The sequence below is a fragment of the Artemia franciscana genome, chromosome 5, assembly GCF_032884065.1.
Source record: "Artemia franciscana chromosome 5, ASM3288406v1, whole genome shotgun sequence".
Classification (NCBI taxonomy): domain Eukaryota; kingdom Metazoa; phylum Arthropoda; class Branchiopoda; order Anostraca; family Artemiidae; genus Artemia; species Artemia franciscana.
Genome location: NC_088867.1, coordinates 60,547,706 through 60,574,425, shown reverse-complemented (window position 1 = coordinate 60,574,425; position 26,720 = coordinate 60,547,706). Strand labels below are relative to the sequence as shown.

Here is a 26,720-nt window from a genome sequence, read left to right as displayed (position 1 = left end):
TTCAATTTTTTAGAGTTTTGGTTACTATTGAGCCGGATCGCTCCTTACTACAGTTCGTTACCACGAACTGTTTGATTGCCCGTAAACTTGACGAATACAGGATGTAAGACCCGAACTTGACTTCCATAACAACATAAACAGAGAAAGCTTTTTTCTTAAGGTTTATCCCTTTCTTTGAATGGATTATACCCAATAGTATATTAATCTTCTTTTGAATCTGAATTCAAATTGTGGTAAACTAAACAGCTACCAACTAAATGGCTAGTTAGCCTATATATCAGAAACTGATTCTCCAATTAAGGTCTAGCGTCTGTACCCTGTAGTACCCACCACGCTTCTACTATAAAAAAGTAAAGAAAGCAACTTACACCTGGGGGTGTTCCTGAGGGTAGAGTTGCTTCTGACTGTGGGTGAATATCCCTAGTTGAACTACTGACCGATATGGATGAAGATACCGCCTGCAAATATTAAATATAATTATTCAAAAAAGAAAAACAATATTAAAAGCATACTATAGATAAAACAAAATAAACAATATTCCGAATTTAATAAATATATTTCAGTTTCATTCAAAAAAGATATGTTATACTTTTTGTTTAGTTTTTAAAAAGAAAAGAATATCACTGACGAAGACAATAAAAAAAAACTTTCTAGATCATATTATACAACATATGCTGTTATAAACCTCTACAGTAGGGTTCTCTAATAAGCTAAATCTGATGGTGCACTTTCATTAAGATTCTATGACTTTTAGGGGGTGTTTCCCCTTATTTTCGAAAATAAGGCAACATTTCTCAGGCTGGAAACTTTTAATGAATAAGACTAAAATTGATGGAACTTCTATATTTAAAATTAGCATAAGAAATAATGTTCTGTATATGAACATTCTTATAAAATGTTCTGTACTAACTTGATGTTTTGAGGATTATTTGAATCCCAAAAGCTCTCGGGGAAGGGCTGCAAGTTTTGAATTTCCCCCATTGCTTACATATAATATTGGCTCTTGGGAAGCATAAAGATAATTTTGGAAAAGGGGAATTCCCGGTGAAATTGCTTACGTGGAAAGATCTTTCCATGGAGGATTTTTCGTAGGAAAAAGAAATTTTCCATTAGAGGGGGCTGGGAAATTTTCCATTGGGGGAAATTCTCTATTGGATTTCCCAGCAACAATCAAAAAACTATTAGAAATTAGATAAAAAACAACATTTTTTTAAGCCAAAAGTAAGGAGTAATATTTAATAATGAAGTCTTCTTTTCAAAATACACAGGAAAGAATGAGATTTTATGGTGTATATTTGTGCATATACAAGGGAAATATTTGAGAAAGTGCCTATATCGAATTGCTAAGATAAAATATTACTAAATGAAGCATTTCTTTGGCTAACGAGAACAATAAATAAACCAAAACAATTTTTTGTTGTACTTTAAAAATTAGTGTACGCTAAACAGTTATTGTCCTACTCCAACTATTTAGTATCAAATTAATATTATAGTTTAGTATTTCCCAGCCTAATTTCCCAAATAGATGTTAAAATGACAAATTTTATAAACCTTAAAAATCAGAATTATGAAGTCAGAATTGTTCAAGCTTTTCTATGTACATTAGACAGTACTAGTCCAAAAGAGTACCTACCAGCTTTTTATGCCTTTGTAGTACGGATATGGGTAGATACTTCACCAGCTCTTTCCTTTTCACATATTTGGCATCTATTTTCATCCCTTCTTTGAATTTTTGTTGGTGAGCAGCGGACTTATGTACTGCAAAAAAATTATAATAAGTAAAAAGATCACTTTCTGGAAGCTAAAAACTTCAAGTTTACATTACAAATAGATAAAAATTTCTTGGAGACTTTTATAAATAACTTGAAAGTGAACTTTCATTTCACTCCCCAGCTTTCAGTGATCACGGTCTTGGACAGATCAAAGGAAATGGGATCGTCTGAATATTTCTGTCTTCTAAATTACCTTGTAGTTGGAATAGAAGGGACCCTTTTCCCCTAGATACATACACATAAATATTTATGCTCGTCCGCGGAAGGCTAAACTCAAAATCAAATTGCCAACTAACCTTTTATCAGAAAACGGTATTCTTGTTTAATAAATGGCCACGACTAGAGAGAAGCTGAAGTTAGCTCGGATTACAGCCTGATAAAAGGAATCAGAGTTCGCCTCCTATAAAATTTTGCCTTAGGTAGATTAAAAAAAAAATGTCAAGGAGGTGTCCGTAGCCTCACCTTAGATTCGGTAAAACTAAGGGAGTTAGAAATAAATTGCGTTTTTAAATAGGAAGCTGTATGCTGCCTGCCACAAGGCCTGGTATTTGACTCCGGTGATAGGGTTATCTGAGACCGTCTCAAGGCCAAACTAGGAAGAAGAAGGGTATTCTGTCATTACTAGTAGATGCTAACTCCAGAGGAATTTTGAAAAGCATGAAAGCCTGCTACCATGGAGCATTATAAGTCATTATTGGCTAACGCAAGAGTCCACCAGACCAACTGCAGTTCTACACCGGGAAACAAAGGAATGACTCAGTAAAGGCAAATCAAGAAATGTCATCAAGTACACCTACTACAAGGATCTGTAAAATATCCACACTTTTTCCAGCATCAAAGAGAAAACACAGTGCCCCTGAAAACACAAACAGAAACGAAGGTGTAAATTGGAACAAGTTAAAATTTAGAAAGAAACAAGAAAACAACGAGTAGTATAGTTTTTCCAGGCTTAAATTACCAACAAAACATATATTAATTAGATTTGACCCATAAAATTTTATAAGGTTAGTTGTCCAATGACACCCCTTTATGCCACGACAATAACAAGTTCTTTATCAGCCATTTTATACCAGTCAATCTAGCAACATTTACCTCATGGATACACCGTCTATTTGGTAGTCCATCAGCTAGAGTAGGCGAATTACTTTGTATCATCACTTTCTATCTCCTCCTCCTCCTTTCCCAGAGCCTCTTACGGAGAATATATGCTTTCACAAGAGAAGTCAGACGATAATATCCCCCATTGGCAGTTTTATCACTAACTGTTTTTGGTATGAAATCTGCAACGTTTAACTTTGAATTTTAAAACAATGAATAATATTCTTGTGGAAGCATTTTAAGAAGTTCGTTATTGTTTGAAGAAAGGTCTAATGAAATCACAATTAAAGGAGACTTGTAATACTGATAATACTGACAAGATAAGGTTTGACGATACTGTCCATTATTTTATTTAAAGTTTACCGTGCATTTCCTATGCAGGCTATGTTCTCCAGGCAAAGCACATCAGAAGGTATGGTAAGCCTACATTATACAACATCCTGGGGTATAATCGACTGATAGGTCATAAAAAAGATGTTAGCCGGATGTTATTGAGAGTTTTTTCGCTGAATTGTTGAATAATGACGGAGAAGAATAGATAGCTTACCTAGTTGAATGAAATTCTGAATATCAAATGTCAGGTCTATGCTAAGATTTTCAGTTTTCTCAAACTCAAGGCCAATGAACCATATTGTTGTGACTGAATCCCTGAAAAGAAAATCTAGTTTTACTAAAGCTACTACATAAGGCTAAGTACAAAGTCATCCGAGACTGAGACGCCAGCAACTTTTCTAATACCATATTCGTCCCCCATTCGAGAATTGTATTGTCTTTTTAGTAATTTATTTCATTTCAAAAAAAAGTATTTTATTTAATATTTTCCGAATTTCAGCCTTTTAAAATCTATTTAATTTCATAAACGACGCTGGATATTCACAAATAACAAGAATTATAAATAAAAACAAACAGGTACACACTTTCTCTAAATAAAATACAGTTATATTCAGTTTAATTACCATTTCGCTTGGATCACACAAAAACTCGCAATATTTTGCCTTTAACACCGATTATGTAATAATTGGCCAGAGATGGGATAGTTGCAGCTGAGTACTATTTTCTGATAAAGTGCCTAATTTTCTGAATTATTGCAAAATTTATGAATCTAACATTTAAGATATATGGCTTACAATAAATTGATTTACCGTAAAATCGGTCGGGACTTTGATATCCAGTGTCGTACACTTTACCTTTTTTTACGTACCAGGATTAACTTTTTACAAGGTTGAAAATTTTGCTGAGGCCATACGTTCACTTATCAGAATGTAAGTGGAATAAGAATAAGTTCTAAGACCACACTGACCAAGCATGATTAAATTAAACAATTTTGTAACAAAGAAAGAACGAGGATGATTTAGTTAGTGACAAAAAGAAGGACAGCCTACAAATTTTACGACCTAGACCTCCGCTAAAGCGTCTTTAATGCATTATCCATTACTATCGGAAAAAGAGCCACACAGTATAATTTAAAAAAGCAGCAGCCCCTTAAAATTACACCCCTCAAGTTTCGAAAATTCATAAAACACAAAAAGAAAGAAAAAATTTCAGGGAAAAAGACTATTTTTTCGAGTTTTGACCTATCTCCAAAAATTATTGGTTTGGGTCATACCCCTCCCCATCACAGTAATACAAATTGAAATGGCACTTTTTAGAAATAGTATTAATATTTACATAGAAATATTATAAGCAAACAATTTTGCAATTTTTAGAAATAACAGAAATACTTTATCTTTAAGAAAAATTAAAGAAGAAAAACTAGCTTTAAAATGAGAGAGCTCAAATAAGAGCCACCGTATCTGAAATAAGGACTAGCAAAAACACCCAAAGTGATGTTTTTTCTTGTCTTAATCGTCTTTGATTTCTTATTAATTCTTTTAGTTTTTTGAGGTTGTATACCCTTTTTTCCCCTTGTTTACATGGTTTTTGGTTTCTCGCTGTGTTTTTTTTTCCTTTTTGATCATTTCTTATGATTCATCTAAAAAAAAAAAAAAAAAAAAAATAATCACCATTTAAATTTAAAAAAAGCCATTCCTTTTTTAGCTCCATTCTATAAAACAAAAGGACAATCGAGTCCCAAGTATTGGCCCACGCATAAAAATAGTAAATGGAAAAAAAACGAAAATGGAAAGTACAGCAAACAGAAATTAAAGCAGACGAAAGTACTAAGAAATTAAACAGAGAATTACAGAGAAAAATAATAAAAGAAATAACTCACTTTTCAGACTCCAGAGGTTCATATTGTTCAGGACTGATATGTGCCAATTTGATAACCGAATTTGTGTCTAATGATTGAATCAGGATTCTAATTTTAGATTCAACAAGACCCACCCATTCCAGGAGGTTTTCTTGATTTACGGCGCTTGCTAACAGCACCACAAAATGCCTAAAAAGAGTATTAAAGGTTTAAATAGTCTTTTTTCTTTCCTGATAAAAAAATTTCTGAGAAAGAAGAAAAATTATTTTAAGATCTATATCCCCTTTGAAACAATCCTACCACTACAATGGTGTACCAAAAGGATCAAATACTTCTATCATTCCATTTATTAATTTTAAATCTATCCGTTTACTGCGAAAGAATCAAGATATTGTAAAGACTTTTTATCAGAAAATAATCTAAACTTGCTTAAAAGAGGAAAATTGTCCTATTTTCATGTTTTTTTACCCTTTTCCAAATGTATATTTCAATCAAAAGAAAAATACAGATGGAAGTTTCAGAAATGTAGTACCGCAAACGGATAAAGCTGAATTTCAGTTATAACAAGATGGCAGTGTCGTCTTATGATGAAACATTAAAGCCAAAGGACAGCAGAAAAAAAATACTTGTATAGGGAAGAAAAAACTTAAGTATATGATTTGAATAAAGAAACAAAGAAAAAATTGCGGAAAATATGCCAGTACACGCAAAAGGAAGAAAAATGACGTTCGATGACCATAAGAAATAAAGGGATGATAAACAAAAGAAAATGATCAACAAATCAGAAAAATTATTTGACCTTTTAGAAAACAAATCAAAGAAAGGTTAAAATAATTAAACAAAGTAAAATATAAAATATATCATTTATGTAACTAAAATAAGTAATATTTCGATATTTCAGCATTAGAAAATCTTCCAGGGCAAATAAATTTTCAAGTTTGCATGCACACCCTCAGTTGATACACGTGAAATGAATTTTCTTTAAAAACCTGCTTCTTAAATTATGTTACTTAAAGTCTTTGGATACTCTTAACTAGATTGCATAACAACAACAACAATATAACAATATGCAATATAACAACAATATAACAATATAACAACAACAATATAACAACAAAAATTTTTTAAATGGCTTTGAACTATTTAAAGTTAAAAATCATTATTTCAGGCTATTTTCCTTACCTGTATTTGAAGAAAAATGAGGTTGGCTCAAGCAAGTTCTCCCACGTTATTCCTGGTTTTCCAATCATTATGTCTTCCGTCACAGCCAATGCATTTCTAAAAGCTTCTTGAATAACTGTTCGGGTGCTTAGTGTGACGTTAAACGTTGAATTTTGCTGAGGATAGGCTGGCGTTATTATAGGCATGATGTGACTCCTATCACCGAGATTAACCTTGAAAAGATAAGCCATATTGAGGATGTATAATTTATTTTATTTTTCTCATGAAATTTTGGCAATATTTCACATCGTAATTCAATCCAATTATTTTCGGATCTTAAAAAGAGAACTAGAACTTTTAATTTTCCGATTGAATGAGTCGTCTTCCAGGTTTCCACGAGCATCGCTTCAAATTGGCAAGAAAAAGGAAAACATATAAAAGCCTCATCATTCTTTACTAATTGCATACATTACTATTCTTTTATTATTCTTATTATTGTTTTACTTTCTTTTATTATTCTTCATTACTACTCTTTACTGCGGTGCACCCTGAAAACAATAGATTATGGTGCTGGTTTAGAATAGCATGATGTTCTAAATTAAGGTTTAGAAATCTTGAACTACCAAACTCTAATGCTATTTCTTCAGAAAACGTGAGAGATATCGGGCAATTCTTTCTCCTTCTAATCCCAAAATAAAAATACGTTTTAAATGAAACTTTTCTAAATGTTCTAGAAGACCAATGCATTTTCCGAAAGGACACATAACTGCATAAGTATTATTTTATTTTTAAATAAAACTTTTTTAGACAATTATGGTGAAATGGGTCTTTTTAGTTTTGAAAATTTGATGTTTTGTCATTCATTTTTAAAATGTGAAGGCGCGAGGAGATTTACCTAGTGGATAGCTTTACCTAGGTAGCACTATTAGTGAGTAAGGTGGATAGCTAAAGATACAAGAAGAAGAATATTCAAGGAATCCTTTTTTTCTGAATTTGAAGAAATATTAGAAGGACAGGACTATAAATTGTAAATTCAAACTTAGATACTAGGGGCCACGGTAATAGCATTTGGCAACTATGGCTAGCAAATGATGGTACTTTAAGAAGTTAAAGACAAAAAATTATTTTCTGCAAAAATTGGGTTGGAACTGTTTTAGGTACAAACCAGTTCCTTTTTCCCTTGGTAAAACATTATAGATAACAATAAAAACAATTCTACAAATAATAAAACTTTATAAAATCTTCATTGAATAGAGCGGATTGTTTTTGGGTTATTATTTTTTGTGTATGTACAAGTATTTAATGGACTACAGTTATACCTTTTGATTTTGCTCTAGTATGAATAATAATTATTTCCAATACTAGAACCAAAAGTTTAATATGTACAATTACTCTATTCTAGATTAATTGCATGGTTCAAAATCATTTCGTGATAAATCCGTAATGGAGCTTTAAAAAATCAAAACATATCCCTTTTATTCTTTGGATTCGTAAATTCATTCGTAAATATTCATTCTTTCACGATAAACGAGGGAATAGTTCCTTTTGAATTTTTAACAAATCAGCTCTTTCATTTTTTCCCACACTTTCTAGCAACTTATCTCAAAATAAAGATAATAATAATAACTTATAACAATAATGAATGACTTACCCTGGGATCCCAGACAGGGAAACCTAGGTCAGTGTTATCCGGCTGCTTTAGCAGAACGGGTTGTGGCCATTTCCACTTAGAAAACACCAAGAAAAATTTGTGGACCAAAGTTGCAGCTGCAGCATTTGGATAGAGTTGACAGGTTCGAGCAACTAGCATAGCCCAAGAAACGCCACCCAAATAACCAAGAACGTTGCTGTAAATTCCTTGTCCTGAAAATAAAAATATTTTAAGGCCTAAGAATCGAAATTCTTTTCAAACAGTTCGTGGTAAAGAACTCAATAGTCGAGCGACCCGGCTCAATAGTAACAAAAGCTCTAAAAAATTGAATTTTGAAACCAATAGCTACATCAAAAGAATCGCATTTAAATGCTGATTTTAAATATATAAGTTTCATCAAGTTTAATCTTACCCATCAAAAGTTACGAGCCTGAGAAAATTTGCCTTATTTTAGAAAAATAGAAGGAAACAACCCCTAAAAGTCATAGAGTATTAACGAAAATCACACCATCAGATTCAGCGTATCAGAGAACCGTATTGTAGAAGTTTCAAGCTCCTATCTACAAAAATGTGGAAATTTGTATTTTTTACAAGAAGGCAGATCACGGATGCGTGTTTATATGTTTGTTTTTTGTTGTTTTTTTTCCATTGGTGATCGCATCGACCCAGTGGTCCTAGATTCATGCAAGAAGGCTCATTCTAATGGAAATTAAAAGTCCTATTGCTCTTTTTAAGTGACCAAAAAATTAGAGGGCACCTAGGCCACCTCCTACGCTAATTATTTTCGCAAAATCAACAGATCAAAATTCTGAGATAGCCATTTTATTCAGCGTAGTCGAAAAACCTTATAACTATGTCTTTGGGAACGAATTACTCCCCTACAGTCCCGTAAAAGGGGCTACTAGTTACAAACGTTGACCAGTGCTTACATATAGTAATGGTTATTGTGAAGTGTACAGACGTTTTCAGGGGGATTTTTTGGTTGGGGGAGGGGTTGAGAAGAGGGGGATATGTTGGGGGAACTTTCCATCGAGAAATTTGTCATGGGGTAAGAAAATTTCCATAAAGGGAGCGCAGGATTTTCTAGCATTATTTAAAAAAAAAATGAAAAATAAATATGAAAAAGTTCTCTCAACTGGAAGTAAGGAGCAGCATTAAAACTTAAAACGAACATAAATTATTACGCATATGTGGGGCTCACCTTCTCCTAATACCTCGCTCTTTACGCTAAAGTTTTTTTTTGTAATTTCAACTATTTATTCAACGACTTTTGTGATTCAGGGGTCATTCTTAATGAATTGAGACAAAATTTAAGCTTTAGTATAAAGAGCGAGGTACTGACGAGGGGTGAACCCCTCATATCCGCAATAAAAACATACGAATATAGAAGTTCGTTACGTAAATTAAGTCGTAAATTACGTATATTTTTTTACTAATGAAAATGTTCATAAAAAAATTTAAAGCTCTAGTTGCCTTTTTAAGTAATCAAAAAATCGGAGGGCAACTAGGCTTCCTCCCCTGCTCCTTTTTTCTCAAAATCATTCAATCAAAACTATGAGAAAGCCATTTAGCAAAAAAAAATTAAAATAAATATGCAAATTTCGTTTTAATTATTCCTCTGCGGAGAGCCAAAATCAAAACATGCATTGATTCAAAAACGTTCAGAAATTAAATAATAATAAAAAAACAAGTCTTTTTAACTGAAAGTAAGGAGCGGCATTAAAACTTAAAACGAACAGAAATTACTTCGTATATGAAAGGGGTTGCTTCCTCATCAACGCCCCGCTCTTTACGATAAATTTTGACTCTTTCTCCCAACTCTTCTTTTTAAAACAGTAAAAAACCTTTGCGTAAAGAGCGGGGCGTTGACGAGGAAGCAGCCCCTTTCATATAAGAATTAATTGAAACACATGACGGCTGAATTCTTTGGTTTTTTTTCTATTCCACCCTTTTAGCTTATCCTTTGGTCAAAAATCAAAGGTCGCACTTATAGACCAAGAAGAAAGGTTGTCGAGAATTGTTCGTAAAATATCCCCTTTCTAATTAATCGGTTTATATTAATTAAGTATGAACCCTAACTAATTAAGTCTGTCAAGAATATTCTCGGGATATCTCCTTTTTAATTAATCGGTTTACTTTTCCGGTTTTTAAAATGGAGGTTTTTTTTTCGAGATTTGGAAATATTTTGACAGTTCAAATGTTAAGCCTACTCACTGTCAAAACCGCCGTCCTTGCAAATTTTTCCATCTAAAAGCTCAATTTACAATCAAAAAACTACTTTTTTTTAGATTGAACACCCCCCAAGATTTTGTTCAACTCGTTTATACATAAAAGTGCATATAAGCAAAAAATGTTGATGAGTTTTGTCGAGTTTTTGTGGCCCTAACACCATCCTTCCGAACAAAGATCTCGGATGTACCCTTGTGGACTTTACTTTTCATTTTCTCCTTCTAAGGGAAAACCTTCTGGGGTCTGGTTGGGTAGACCCTAATGAAGGTTATGTGTAATATTGTATCACCATAAGAAACGTATAATGCTTCTACACATCTCATAATTTCTACCATCTCATTGCCTCTATTTGAAGTTTTTAACATTTTGCTTCTGTTTAGACAATTGAGACCATATCGGGTATGCTGTATAAAAGTAAAACAAACAAAAACTCACTCTTGGCCCACAATTTAACTGCCCTAAGAGCCAATCTAAAAGCTTCTTTGTTTGGAACCAATCTGAGGATTTCGTCTGTGACCCGACAACCATTTAAGCTGCGTACGCACTTTGGATCCAGGTTCTTCAAGAGGTTGTTATCTTTTAAGTCCTAGAAATAAAATACCATTTAAAAAGAAAAAATATTAAAAAAAGCAAACGAAAATAAATGAAAATTTTGTCAAATTGGGTTTTAGACTCTAAAAAGAATCTCATTTGGTTTGAAAAAAAAACTTTGGTGTTTCTGTTTCTCTAAAATGCGTTGTTTCATCGCTTTTTGCTTACAAAAACACATAGAAGATGTTTCATTGGTGGAAAAAAAAAGAAAAGTTTATCATCTTGTCAAAAAAAAGACGTGTCATAATTAACAGCAAGAAAATCAAGAATTTATTCGCATTCTTGTTTCTGCAGTATTGATTTGCCTTTTACAATTAAAGGCTCCCAGAATTATTGCAGCTTAAGACATGCAGCATAGGATTGACCGTTTTAAATTTTAAGTTTTGTGGGAATTCAACTCCTCTAACTAAGAAATGAACAAAATCTAGGTCCTACTTTTGATTAAATAAAAAAAACTAGTTTTTTTAACTGAAAGTAAGGAGCGACATTAAAACTTAAAACGAACAGAAATTACTCCGTATATGAAATGGGTTGTCCCCTCCGCAGTCCCACGCTCTTTACGCTAAAGTTTGACTCTTTGCCACAATTCTACTTTTTAAAACAATGAAAAACTTTAGCGTAAAGAGCGTGGGACTGCGGAGGGGACAACCCATTTCATATACGGAGTAATTTCTGTTCGTTTTAAGTTTTAATGTCGCTCCTTACTTTCAGTTAAAAAAACTAGTTTTTTTTATTTAATTTCTGAACGTTTTTGAATTAATGCATGTTTGATTTTGGCTCTCCGCACATAAATTATTGAAATGAAATTAGTATATTAATTTTTTTTGGCTAAATGGCTTTCTCTTAGTTTTGATCAGACGATTTTGAGAAATAAGGGGTGGGGAAGGAGGCCTTGCTGCCCTCCAATTTTTCGGTTACTTAAAAAGGCTACTAGAACTTTTAATATTCAACGAACGTTTTTATTAGTAAAAAATATACGTAACTTAAGAATTAACTTACGTAACAAACTTTTATATTCTTATATTTTTATTATGTGTACGAGGGGGTTTGTACCCTCGTTAATACCTCGCTCTTTACACTAAATCGTAAGTTTTGTCCCAATTCTTTAAGAATGACCCCTGAATCAAAAAGGCCGTAGAATAAATAGTTGAAATCACTAAAAATATTTTAGCATCAAGAGCGAGGTATCTATCTCCTCCTAAATACCTCGCTCTTTATTCTAAAGTATTTTTAGAACCCCTCATATGCGTAATAATCTCTGTTCGTTTTAAATTTCAATGCTATTCCTTACTTTCATTTGAAAAAACGTTTTCATGTTTATTTTTTCACTGTTTTTTTTATAGTAATGCTAGAAAATCCTGCGCCCTTTTCATTGAATTTTTCTTCCCCCGTGACATATTCCTCAAAGGAAAGATCCTCCCACAAAGCCCTCTCCCATCAACCCCACCCCCCAAACCAAAAAATCCCCATGAAAACGTCTGTACACTTCCCAATAACCATTACTATATGTAAACACTGGTCAAAGTTTGTAACTTGCAGCCCCTCCCTCAGGGATTGTGGGGGAGTAAGTCATTCCCAAAGACATAGTTATTATGGTTTTCGACTATGCTGAACAAAATGGCTATCTTAAAATTTTAATCTGTTGACTTTTAAAAATGAGCATGGGAGGGGGCCTATTTGCCCTCCAATTTTTCGGTCACTTAAAAAGGGCACTAGAACTTTTCCTTTCCGTTAGAATGAGCCCTCTCGCGACATCCTAGGACCACTTGGTCGATAAGATGACCCCTGGGAAAAAAAAAAAAAAAAATAAATAAACACGCACCCGTGATTTGTCTTCTGGCAAAAAATACAAAATTCCACATTTTTTAGATAGGAGCTTGAAATTTTTGCTATAGAGTTCTCTGATATACCGAATGCGATAGTGTGATTTTCGTTAAGATTCTATGACTTTTAATGGATGTTTCCCCCTTTTTTCCAAAATAGGGCAAATTTTCTCAGGCTCGTAACTTTTGATGACAAAGACTAAATTAATTGAAACTTAATATTTAGAATCAGCGTAAAAATTCGAATCTTTTGATGTATCTTTTAGTATCAAAATTCCGTTTTTTAGAGTTTCGTTTACTATTGAGCCGGGTCGCCCCTTACTACAGTTCCTTACCACGAACTGTTTGAAAAGAAAATAATTCGGTATTTCGAGGCTTCTGACATTATTACTCCTTTGCGGAAGTTAGGCTCAAAATTGAAAAAGGATTATAGTTTTTCTCTGGGCCCCTTCCACCTCTTAGTTCGTTTATTTTCCCGTTAGTTTTCACCTGTTTTCGCTTTATAGTTGTGTTATCTCTTAGCAGTAGTTATGGTTGTGGTATATATGTTTTATCGCTCGTATAGTTGTGTTATTTTCAAATTATACTCCATAATAGAGAGGCTCCGAACACCCAGCATTGTATATTAAGCTCTTAATTTGACGTTTTTTTCTAACGTGACCAGATTCGTCCTGCGCCCTTTTCATTGAATTTTTTTCCCCCATGGCATATTTCTCCAAGGAAAGATCCTCCCACATAGCCCCCTCCCTCAACCCTACCCCCAAAACCAAAAAAATCCCCCTGAAAACGTCTGTACACTTTCCAATAACCATTATTATATGTAAAGACTGGTTGAAGTTTGTAACTTGCAACCCCTCCCCCAGGGACTGTGGGGGAGTAAGTCATCCCTAAAAACATAGTTATTATGATTTTCGACTATGCTAAACAAAATGGCTATCTCAAAATTTTGATCCGTTGACTTTGGGAAAAAAATGAGCGTGGGAGGGGGCCTAGATGCCCTCCAATTTTTTTGGTCACTTAAAAAGGGCACTAGAACTTTTCATTTCCGTTAGAATGAGCCCTCTTGCGACATTCTAGGACCACTTAGTCGATACGATGACCCCTGGGGAAAAAAAAAAAAAAAAAAAACAAAAAAACAAACAAATAAACACGCACCCGTGATTTGTCTTCGGGCAAAAAATGCAAAATTCCACATTTTTGTAGATAGGAGCTTGAAACTTCTACAGTAGGGTTCTCTGATACGCTGAATCTGATGGTTTCATTTTCGTCAAGATCCTACGACTTTTAGGGGGTGTTTCCCCCTATTTTCCTAAATAAAGCAAATTTTCTCAGGCTCGTAACTTTTGATGGCTAAGACTAAACTTGATGAAACTTATATATTTAAAATCAGCATTAAAATGCGATTCTTTTGATGTAGCTATTGATATCAAAATTCAATTTTTTAGAGTTTTGGTTACTATTGAGCCGGATCGCTCCTTACTACAGTTCGTTACCACGAACTGTTTGAAAATACCATTTTTTTTCACTGTTTGGTTTTTTCAAACTCAAATGAAAAAGGATTTGCTTTATTGCTTAAAGTAAGCTTCACTCTGTCAATAACGTATTTCAATGTCTTAAAGTCAGGTTATAGGTAATTAAAGTCAACTCAGATCCTATGGCAGACAAATAAATTTGCTTCTAAAATCAAAAATTACCCTCCCCCCTCCGATGGGTATTTGCTATATTCCATAAATATTAACTCATTCTAACTAATTAACTCATTAACGCCAGACCCCCTTAAATTTACTCGCACAGTATCCAAATATACAAAAAAAGGAAAGCAACAACTTACCAAGTCCTCGGGAATTTCCTTCAATGCAAGCCTAGCAAAGAGCATATCAATTTCAATACCACTAAATTTCATTTTGATGACAGGGACAAACGCTTCTTCGACAGCTCGGAGCTCAGTTACTTTCGACTGCTCTTTCAGTAGCTCGAAAAACGAGGTAAAGTAATCAGACCTATCCATGTGTCTGGGTGCAATGCATAGTGCATCTATATCTGCGCCCTTGCTATGTACACCGAGCCTGAAATGTAAGAATATATATTTCGCGTATACTCAGTGTCACAGTATCGTAATATATATATCTCTTGTATACACAGAAACTTCTATCGTATTTTCATCATTATAGGAATGAGAGAAATGAGGGGGGGGGGAGGGCTCAAAATGATAAAACTAAACCCGTCGTAATGGAAAAAGATTTTCATGGCCTTTAAATAAACTTTTATTTTTACTCAAACACAATTCTAACCCTGTTTTTTTTTTCAACTTTAATTTATTTCTGTCATTGTTATGCACCCTTCGTATGTATTAGACAAAAAAAAACAAGTTTTTTTAAATGAAAGTAAGGAACGACATTAAAACTTAAAACGAACAAAAATTACTCCGTATATGAAAGAAGCTTTTCCTCCTCAACACCCCGCTCTTTACGCTAAAGTTTGACTCTTTCTCTTAACTCTACATTTAAAAACAGTAAAAACAGTAAAAGACTTTGGGGAAAAATCAGCTTGGGAGGGGGCCTAGGTGCCCTCCAATTATTTTGGTCACTTAAAAAGGGCACTAGAACGTTTAATGTCCGTTAGAATGAGCCCTTTTTCGACATTCTAGGACCACTGAGTCGATATGATCCCGGGGAAAAAAACAACAAAAAAACAAAAAGAAAACAAATAAACACGCGTCCGTGACTTGTCTTCTGACAAAAAATGCTAAATACCACATTTTTGTTTATAGGGGCTTGAAACTTCTACAGTTAGGTTCTCTGATACGCTGAATCTAATGGTGCGATTTTCGTTAAGAATCTACGACTTTTATGGGGTATTTCTCCCTATTTTTTAAAATGAGGCAAATCTTCCCAGGCTCGTAACTTTTGACGGGTATGACTAATCTTGATGAAACTTATATTTTTAAAATTAACATTAAAATGCGATTCTTTTGATGTAACTATTGGTATAAAAATTCCATTTTTTAGAGTTTTGGTTACTATTGAGCCGGGTCGCTCCTTACTACAGTTCGTTACCACGAATTGTTTGAACAGTTCGTTACCACGAACTGTTTGACACCAAGCCTGAAATTTAAGAATATATATTTCGTGTATACTCAGCATCGCAGTATCGTAATATATATCTCTTGTATATACAGAAACCTCTATCGTATTTTCAACACTATGGGGATAGAAAGTTCAAACCCTTAGAGAAATGAGAGAGACATGGGGGGGGGTGCTTAAACGATAAAACGAGACCTGTTCTCATGGACAAAGATTTTCAAGGTCGTCAAATGATCAGTCTAATAAACTTTTTTTTTTACTCAAAACACAGTTCTAACCTTTTTTTTATATTTAGTTTTCAACTTTAATTCATTTCATTGCCATTGCTATACGCCCTTGGTATGTACACAAAGCCTGAAATGCAAGGACATATATTTCGTGTATACTCAGTATCACAGTATCGTAATATGTATCTTTTGTATACACAGAAACTTCTATCGTATTTACAACATTATAGGGATAGAAAATTCAAACCCTTAGAGAAATGAGGGAGACAGGGGAGGGTCGCTTAAAGCGATAAAACGAAACCTGTCCTCATGGACAAAGATTTTCATGGCCTTCAAATGATCAGTCTAATAAACTGTTTTTTTTTTACTTAAACACAGCTCTAACCCTGTTTTTATATTTTTTTTTCAATTTTAATTCATTTCAATGCCCCTGACCACCACTGTAAATTGCCCCTGACCACCACTGTACATTGCCCCTGACCACCACTGTACATTGCCCCTGACCACTGTTTCATTGCCCCTGACCACCACTGTACATAATCAAAACTTTAAATTCGGAACCATATCGCCTTTTGGAGGGGGGGCATACTCTAAAGAAAAATATACTTCAGGCTGAATATCCACTTACCTGATCATATAAAATATATAACCGAAAATGTTTATGAGTTGTATCTATGTGGTATCTATGCTACCGAATAAAAATAAGGAATCATTCATAAAATCATTAATCAGTAAATTCCGAATTCATTACGGTGAAAGTAAAAAAAAAGGTTGAAAAGGCAAATAAGTGGGTTCGTATTCTATATTGCCTAAGGCTATACCAATAAATACAGTTTATACTAAATAGTAGAACATCCTGTTTTTTCGGGGAGGAGGGGCTTAAGGGGCTTTTAACCTGTTTTATTAGGACCTATTTACAAGTAGCATAAAACAGATCTTAGTTTTTTTAAGAAGAGGGGGTTTTTTACCAGCATTTTTATCATCAATTTACATACCAGAAATAGTTCTAGGGGGTTTCAAACCAGGTAACTTGCCTCCCTCCACTTTATATGACTTTAATGCTAACCACCTGTGCTAGCACTTGGATACAAATTAAAGTGAAACATCTTTTTTAAAAGAAACGCCACAATAAGATTTATAACCAGAACATTGTTATTATAAAAAGCATACTCCAAAGAAGGGGGGCATACTCCAAAGAAGTATACTTCAGGCTGAATATCCACTTTCTTGATCATATAAAATATATAACCGAACTTGTTTATAGATTGTATTTATGTGTTATTTATGTTGCCAAATAAAAATATGGAATTCACTCATGAAATTATTAATCAGCAATTCCGAATTCATTACGGTGAAAGAAAAAAAATTGAAAAGGCAAATAAGTGGGTTGAATGTTTCGTATTCTATATTGCATACAGCTATACCAATGAATACAGTTTGTGCTAACTAGTGTAATATCCTGTTGTTTTTTTTTTTTTGAGGGGGGCTTAAGGGTCTTTTAAAAAGTGTTATTAAGAACAACTTACAAGTATCATAAACACATCCTAGTTTTTTTAGAAGAGGTAGTCTTTTTACCAGCATTTTTATCATCAATTTACATACCAGAGATAATTTTAGGGGGTTTCAAACCAAGTAACTGGCTTACCCTCCCCCTCCCCTTTATATGCATTTAATGCTAACTACATGAACAACCACTTGGACAAAAAATGAAAGTGAAAGAAGTTTTTTTTTAAACAAACGCCTCAACAAGATTTATAGCCAGAACATTATTATTGTAAGGTGGAACTTGTTTATCTTAAATAAAATCTTACCTGTAAGATCCAAAGGTATGAATTTTTCCACCAACATTCTCCACTACTGCAGCGGGAAGGTTTTTCACATTTTCTGACATGTCTCTAATCCAATCTTTGACCAGATCATTTAGCTTAGAGAGAACTTCAAGTCTATGTCTAAATTCATCATCTGATTCAAAACAGCCATGGGTTTTGAGTGTTTCTTCAAGCTCTGTAGTTTGCTGTATATCAAATGGCTTTGGTCCATCTAGGCTAATTGCTGATGTCACTCCAAAGGTTTTTGGATGCTCATTTGGAACAACGGCTTTGCTGTGTAGAATATTCCCAGATGATGAACGATGAAAAGAATGTGTGTTCCACAACTTTTTCTCTATAAAAACAAATATGACAATAAACAGCTTTAAAATTTTGAAACAAATATTGGAGTAACAGTCCAAGATTATAAAAAAATCACACTTCTAACTTTTGGTTTCAGAAAATACTTCATACACAAATTAAATAACACGAAGATGAATTAAGGAAAATATGGCGGTTTGAGAACTTTAGTTTAGACTTGGAGATCATTTTAATGATGTAATTTTTAGCGCTTCCCGAATTGTTAAGTTATGTTGCCTATTTTCAATCTTACAAGATTATATAGAGCTTTGGTTTTTAGCTTTTTATAACCTTTATTTTACTATTTATTATTTACTTTTATGAATATCCATGACCAATTTTTTCAGAGAGACAAGGTCAATAACTGTTATATGCGTTTCATCAAGGGACCCATTGAGCTTCAGGGTCGTGTGTAATTGAAAAATAATAAGCTTAAACGCGTCGCGGATTTTAATATTAGTGTATCTGGTTATTGTTTAAAGGACTATATCATTTTTTTTTGCTTTAATTGTTAGGATAATAATAATATTCATTAAGTGGTAATTTGGAAATGGTAATTAGTAATTTAGAATAGACGATTCGTAATGACTTTAGGTTACAAATAATCATGTTAAATGAAAGATCTTTAGAGACTCAAACTTTTGTATTATTTATAGCAAGATATGACATGCAGGTGACATGGAAGAAGTTTTTTAGACACCAGTTTATTTTAAATCGTAATTCAAAATTACTATGAAATATAGCCAAATTTTCAAAAATTAACCTGAAATCTTTCCAATTCAAACAGTTCGTGATAACAAACTGTATTAAGGAGCAACCCAGCTCAATTATAACCGAAACTTTAAAAACGGAATTTTGATACCAATAGTTACAACACCCCTTAAAAGTCATTGAATCTTACCGAAAATCGCACCGTCAGATTCAGCGTAACAGAGAACCCTACTGTAGAAGTTTCAAGCTCCTATTAACAAATAAATAAAAAACAGGTTTTTTAACTGAAAGTAAGGAGCGAGATTAAAACTTAAAACGAACATAAATCACTCCGTACATGAAATGGGCTGCTCCCTCCTCAACGCCCTGCTCCTTACGCTAAAGTTCGACTCTTTCTCTCTACTTTTGACTCTTTCTCTTTACTCTACTTTTTAAAACAGTAAAAAAAAAACTTTAATGTAAAGAGCGGGGCGTTGAGAAGTGAAAATCATAAATTTAAGCAAATTAGTATATGCAACTTGGCAAGAGAAAATTGGGATTCAATAGCACCGTCGTCGACACCAATAACACCTCGATAATGACGGACAACCCTTTCCAGTTTCGAAAATTCAAGAAAATCTAAAAGTGAGGGGTCAAAGTCAGTCAAAGCGGTGAATAGAGGCATACTATGTCAAATTAAAAATTTGATAGGGTTAAAGCCAGGCAAAGTGGCTATTCCCGACGTACTGAAGTTTATCGGATTAAGATAGCACTATAAAATGCAATCACTAAAGCACTAGACGGACTCTGGTGGCAAAGAGAGGGGGTTGTAAATCAGATAAAACTAATGAAAAGAAAGAAACCAATATATCCTGAATAGATGCATAACTAATGATCTATTTCGAAGCATTTGGAGATTTAAGAAAAAAGATGAAAAAGTAAAGATGTGACATACAAAACGACAGGGAAACTGTGGGTGAATGAAATTAAGCTTAAAGTTTTCAGCAAAGGCCTCGTCCTCTTCGCTCTTTGACAAGAGTCCCACTTCCCACGCCCCCCTCTCTTCTGGGACGATGTTTTGCCTTTCTGCTGATGACACCTATGAAGATGTTGAATTCGTGTGAAATATGTGCTCAAGGTATTTTAACAACTTTTGCCGCCTTCAACTTTGTAAAGGTAAAGGTAAAGGCGGCATTAGACTTTGCAGTCCCTACCGGCGGTGCTGATCTCCTTTTCTTGGCCCTTCGGCCAGGAAGTGCAATGGGGGGCTGGGGCCAGCCATCCTGTGCTTTCGCACACCCTTCCTGTTTACCTTCCCCGGATTTCTCCAGTTACCCATTTAGAGCTGGGTCGACTCTGGCTAAGCTTACAGAGTCACGCCAGTGACCCCCGTCCCAAACTGAAGAAATGGGTACACTAGGATTCGAACCCGCGTCCTCTCAGACAAAGAATCCCGAATCCAGCGCACCAACCAACTCAGCGGCCAGGACGGCCAGTTGGTTTTGTAAGATGATGGTGTTGATGATGATTTTGTTGGGTTTGTAAGATGTAAGTACTTTGTAAGATGAGGCAAAAAGTAATATACAAGGTAGTTCTATTCTTAAAGTTTTAAAGGGGTCAATTTACAAAAACTTAGGCGATTGGGATGTAATCCTCCTATATTTAAGGAATGGGGTAATTCATTTGTTTATTCTTCAGGTTTTTCAATGAAACCTAAAAAGGGCATTTCCGAAATCTGGCTGGGGGATTGCCCTCGTCCAGTTGGCACAGTCGAGATTCAGAATCTGCTAAAGGCGTAAATCTATTGTTTGATTTTGGAAGAAATCCAGTTTTTGAGGAGGAGTTAACTAGGGCAAAAGTTCTTCTTAGCCATAATATATATTCAACAAATACATTTTTACATAGATTATTATAAGACACATAGGGCTTAATGATTGTTCAAACAAAAATCTCTTTCGGGAATTTTTTTCATTAGTAACTGTAGCTTTAGACAATGTACTAAGTAGACATTTTAGAGAGTATTCTAAATTAGTGAACCAAACTTACTCATGATTTAAAAACAAATTTCTTGCTTGTTCACTTTCAAGGAGACTTCGACACTAAACACTGAATAAGTAGTAAATTGTGGGATGGCTTTCTTTGCCTGTTCTGACAGATACAAAATCTAATTTCAAACTGTCTTTTATTATATGAATACTCAGCAATTACCAAAATTTACCCTACCGGGTAATGGAGGTCAATCAAAAATTCAGATGACCTTAGTCAAATTATCCACATTATTTGTATTTCAATTAGGTTTAATTAACATGATATTGTTTATTCTTTGGGGCTATCGTATTATAATTATGAGCACTACAGAACTTATTGTATAATTAACATAAAGGAAGTAATCAAATGACATTTTATAAGTATAATTTAAAACAGGAGAAAAAGGAAGAATTATTTTAAAAATATTGAGAATCCTGGAAAAAAATCTGACGGATTAGCATAATTTAACAAAGATTAAAGTCGCTCTCCTTGTGTGCCTGATTCTGTTTCAAAATTATCTTACCTCCTCGAGATACCACTTACGGAACCGTATCGAGGATTTTTCTTTGTGGAAGGGGGGGGGGGCTTAAAAAACACATGAAAATGATTTTTTTACGACTTAGAAAAAATTGTCAGGTGAGGGATCAAACCCCTAACGCCCCCTAGATAGTGTCTTGACCAGTAGGTGTTTTATTGTCAGTTTCTCCCAATCAGGCATGTACGTCGAAAATAGGAGCAGGGCAAAACTTCCAAGCAGCGTAAAAAAGGCAATTTAAGTTTGAGATATTATGGATCAAAAAATAATGTGAATTCAGCGGTGAAGTCCCGGATTTGGAACAGAGGCAGATACAGAAAAAAAAGTTGGGATGGAAGGCGCCAACAGAAATTTAACTTCACCGTCAGTGAATTTTGCCCTTCCAAACCTTTTAATGCAACTTTGCACCTTTTTTGGGGAGAAGTGGAGCAAAACCACTCTATGCTATCGTTCCTGACCTGGAGGACTTTCATGTAAGCTGCCGATAAAAATCACCTAATGAAATGAATTAATGGGGGAGGGGGCCTGGACACACACAAAATTTGATTAATTCTAATATGTGTTAAAATTCGCAAAAATCTTCAGTTTTTATTTCTATTTATTACCAATACCATGTGTGTATCAGCATTGTCATGCATAAAGGTTGTATTACCAGGCACAAGGTGAAAAATAAAATCATAAAATCTTGACTGTATTTTGTAATGTTTTCGCTCCCCACAGTAGAATTTTGGATGCACCCCTTTTACAATATATTCTATATAAAGACCATAAGGATACTTACTTGTCAATGATGCCATCATGCAAGGCGTCGCTAGCCAAAACGTTTGGGGATAGGGGTGGTAGATTTTGGTAACTATAAGGTCATTTTTGCCGCCTGATTTCATTTAATCAAAAAAATCGCATAATACCCATACTTTTTACTTAATTTGCCTTAAGAAGCCCTTTGACACCTGATAAAAATTTTGGCGATAAGATTGCCACCAAACATAGTTTTTTGGCTCTTTCCAATGATCTATGTGGCAGCTCGGCAATAGCCGTTGCTATTTAGAAACTACAATTGATAATAACCTTCATGATAGAGAAGTCTCGACATCTCAAAACTACGCTTTTCTGTGTTTTTATGTTTCTATATCCTTAATGTTTCTTAAATTGACTGGAAAATCTTTAATTTGAGTTAAAAAGCCATTAAAAAGCTATTTATTCTCCAAACATATCCTATTCTGTTATCTGTTTAATATGAACTCGAGAGCATAATTGACCTATGACTTTTTAAGTAATTTCGTCTCGTGTTCTTCAAGAGAAAAATATCAAATATAACCCACCTTTGCTTGTCAAGTAAAGATGTAAATTCACATTTGCATCATTTCAAGATCTTTTTTTTTTAATCAAAAATAGATATAGTCAAAATTTATAATTTTGAGATTGAGATTTTTCTCAGCCTGAATCTTCGAGCAGTAGTAATATTATGGAAAGACTTTCATAGTTTTCAAATATCTTTTACACAATGGATTTCGTTCAATAGTATTCTGGCTCCAGGAAAGTAGAAACATCGAGGATTGCAGCATCCATAACATTTGGAACTACCATTCTGAAGACCCCAATTAAAAAAAATAGAACGATTTCCAATCCTCTAATGATTTGCCTTTAGTATATGGAATCATCCTTGAAAACTGGCTCCAGTAACATAGTCCCTTTCTTACCAATACATCTTCTGTAAACCCCAAAGCAGCACCGAATAAAATTAAAAAAAAAAATAAATAAATAAAAGAACCAAAAGATTTGCTGGGCTGGTTTAATCTTAGCTTCCAAACTATATAGTGGAAAGTCTAGCCACGGATGCAGGAAGGAGGAGCAGATGTTTCTTTAGGGCCTCTGTCCCTTAAAAAATATTGTCAATTATAATATATTATTAGGAATATATTTTAGTATATCTTTTCCTTAGTAGTAAGTTTGTTTGTAAATGCATTTATGAAAGAATTGTCAAATAAAAAAAAAGTAATATAATGTGTATGCAAAATGATACAAAACTCAGCAAACTTTAAAAGGTTAAGATATATTCAAGAGATCAATTCCTTCAATATGTAAGGGACGGGGTAATTCATTTGTTTTTTAGTTAAAATTATCAAAAACAGAATGTGTATTTCAATGAAAATACCTATAAATGATATTTTGAAAATCTAGCTGGAGGATTGCCCTCCTTAAATTGCCCTCCTTAAATTGACGCACCTGGTCCGGTAGACAGCCCAAAAGCTCAATAGACAGCCCAATATGTACTACATAATGGAACAAAACTTACTCATAATTAAACAAAATCGCTTCTTCACCCTCAAGAAAACTTTGACACTAAAAACTTATGCCGAATAACTAGTAAATTGTAGTATGACTTTCTTAGCCTGTTCTGACACATGCAACATCTAAATCAATACTGTCTTTTATTATAAGAGCACTTTTGAATTACCCTAATTTAAAACAGAACTTGAATTAGGAAAAACTCTTATTACCTTCTAATAACCTACGGAGTAATGGAGTTAAATCAAAAATTCAGATGACTTTAGTCAAATGATCCATATTTTTTTTATTTAAATAGGACTTAATTTACATGATATATTTTATTTTTCCGGGCTTGATATTGTAATATTGATCGTAACAGAGCTTATTCCATAATTAACATAAAGGAAGTGATCAAATGACATATTATATTCATAATCTAAAATAGAAAAAACGAAAGAATTGTAAAACAAATGTTGGGAATCCTGACAAAAATCTAAAAGATTCTTTTAAGAAAAATTAACGTCCTGTAGGGTGTGTGCCTGATTCTATCTCAAAATTACCACGATTACTATTGATTGAAGAGGTAGGCCTACAACTAGCAGGACTGTACCCAGGATATTTCTTGGGGGGTGGGGGCTTTAAAAAATGCATCGAAATTTAAGTATATTCTACGCCTATACCTCATGCATCTTAAGGCGGCACCATAAAAAATAAACATGAAAAGTTTTTTTCAAGTGAAAGTAAGGAGCATCATTAAAACTTAAAACGAACAGAAATTATTACGCATATGAGGGGTTCACCACCTCCTAATAACTTGCTCTTTACGCTAAAGTATTTTTAGTAATTTTGACTGTTTATTCTACGGCCTTTGTGATTCAGGGGTCATTCTTAAGGAATTGGGACGAAGTTAAAGCATTAGCGTGAAGAGCAAGGTATTGACGAGGGGGTGAACCCCCTCATATTCGCATTAAAAAAATACGAACATAGTAGTTCGTTACATAAGTTAATTCGTGAGTTAAGCGTATCTTTTACTAACGAAAACGTTTGTAAAAAATTAAATGTTTTAGTTGCCATTTTAAGTAATCAAAAAAATGGCTGCTTTTTTAATCAAAATCTTCCGATTAAAACTCTGAGAAAGCCATTTAGCCAAAAAACTTAATATGCAATTTTTTTTTTATTATTTATGTGCGGACAGCCAAAATCAAAGCATATCTTAATTCAAAAACGTTCAGTAATTAAATAAAAGAAACTATTTTTTTAAACTGAAAGTAAGGAGTGACTTTGAATCTTAAAACGAACAGAAATTACTCCGTATGTGAAAGGGGCTGTTCCGTCCTCAACGACCCGCTCTTTACGCTAAAGTTTTTTACTGTTTTAAAAAGTAGAGTTAGGATAAAGAGTCAAACCTTAGCATATAGAGCAGGGCGTTGTGGACGGAACAGCCCCTTTCAAATACGGAGTAATTTCTGTTCGTTTTAAGTTTTAATGTCTCTCCTTATTTTCAGTTAAAAAAACTTGTTTTTTTCATTTAATCATGCAAAGGAACTAGTTGCTTTAATGCTGAGGTCCAAATCGACGATGAAGGAGACATATGATTACATCAAATTAATGTAATGAATTTTCACTCCTTTTGCAATTTCCAATTATCTATGATTTTTTTTTGTTCAAATCAAAATCAATGATTTAGATAGTTATGAGAAGTTGCTTATTGGATCCTAAGAACTCGGGGTGGTATCGTTTTGGTTGGAGATTGGAGGGACAAATTGACATGGACACGACTTCTATTCTGCATTAGCAGTTCAATTTTTTCTTAGATGAATTCAACTTGGCGTAATTTTGCTCTCAGATCTATATCGATGCTGGATTTATGGGTGGGAGGGGTGGGAACTGAAAATGAGCGTTAAAAAAAACGAAGTACATGATCGTGATCTACGCACCTGAATCACGTATTATCGGATTTCTATGCGTGCAAATCAAGTTGTTTTTAAAAAGTCATCATTTTAGAAGAATAGACGAAAAACAGTCAATTTCACTTCGTCCGATTTTGGCCGATTTTTTTTCAGTTTGAATTGTACCCAAATGAAAACTATTGCAATTTTTTCTAGGTTAAACCCTACATTGACTGTACTATAAGAGCGTGTCTTGTTGGGGAAAGTTAAGTTAAATAGGCTTTAGCTTCCTAGGTCAGTTTTAGACACAGTTTTTAACAAGTTTTAATTGTAGTTTTATAATGGAATTTTGAAGGTTGAAGATATGAATTTTACTCAAATAAATTAAACGGAAAATTGTACAATTTTATTTCTGTTATAGGAATGAAGACAAACTGACCCCCATTCTGTTCAAGCCGTAAACAGAGGTGAATATTGATTCATCATCTTATTATAGAGGATTTATTGACTTGGACCTTTTTTTTACTGATATTTTGTTTAAATAAATGTAGTTTGATCAGTTTTCAAACAATATTTATTAATGGACTGTAACCAAGGAGTAACGCTGCGCAATAGTAACCGAAACTCTATAAAAAAAAACCCTATTTTTAATACCAATATATAAAGCAAAAGAGTGTGCTTATTATGTGGATTTCAAATATATGAGTCATATTAAATTTGTTGTTACCCATCAAATGCTACGACTTGACTTGACTTAAGGCTCCTGCCGCATGGGGTGCGGCGTAGAGAGCTTCGCAACTTGACTTCTCCAGGCGGACCGGTCTGCTGCTAAATGAGGCGCCTCGTCGACAGCAATGTTGGCCATCACCAAGAATTTGTCGAGGCTGTCTTTCCACCTTGTCCGAGGTCTGCCCCTCGGGCGAGACCAGCCATGGGCTTTTGGGTCGAAGTCGTACACTATTCGGGCTGGCGTTGATGTCGGCATTCGTAGGAGGTGTCCGAACCATCTGAGAGACCTCTGCGCTATCTGGACGGAGAATGGCACCTGGGAGGTGAGAGTAAGCAACCTTGCGTTGCTTACAAAATCATCCCACCGGAATCCCTCGATCCGGCGAAGCTGTTTCGTCTGACAGACGTCTATCATTTTAAGGATGGTTGATTTGAGGGGCCAGGTTTCCGCCGCGTAGAGCAGGACGGAGCTTACGGATGCGTTATAAATTCGCATTTTCGTACGCCTTGAGATGTGCGGCATTCTCCATAGACTGTTGAGTCTACCGACGATGGAAGAGGCTTTCGATATTCGGCTGCATACC

General features: G+C 34.2%; 1 protein-coding gene across 1 annotated transcript in view; it reads right to left on the bottom strand.

Annotated features, from left to right (window-relative positions):
- The window catches only part of LOC136026805 (poly(A) polymerase type 3-like), a 28,245-nt gene extending 6,201 nt beyond the window's left edge, over positions 1-22,044 (bottom strand). The window contains exons 1-10 of the mRNA XM_065703504.1: positions 22,029-22,044; positions 17,638-17,989; positions 14,348-14,582; positions 10,538-10,688; positions 7,874-8,085; positions 6,244-6,455; positions 5,083-5,250; positions 3,418-3,518; positions 1,634-1,758; positions 369-458 (exon numbers count right to left, since the gene is read on the bottom strand). Coding sequence (XP_065559576.1) covers positions 369-458; positions 1,634-1,758; positions 3,418-3,518; positions 5,083-5,250; positions 6,244-6,455; positions 7,874-8,085; positions 10,538-10,688; positions 14,348-14,582; positions 17,638-17,989; positions 22,029-22,044 — 1,662 coding nt within the window. The remainder of the gene's footprint in view (positions 1-368; positions 459-1,633; positions 1,759-3,417; positions 3,519-5,082; positions 5,251-6,243; positions 6,456-7,873; positions 8,086-10,537; positions 10,689-14,347; positions 14,583-17,637; positions 17,990-22,028) is intronic.
- Positions 22,045-26,720: the final 4,676 nt, after the last annotated feature.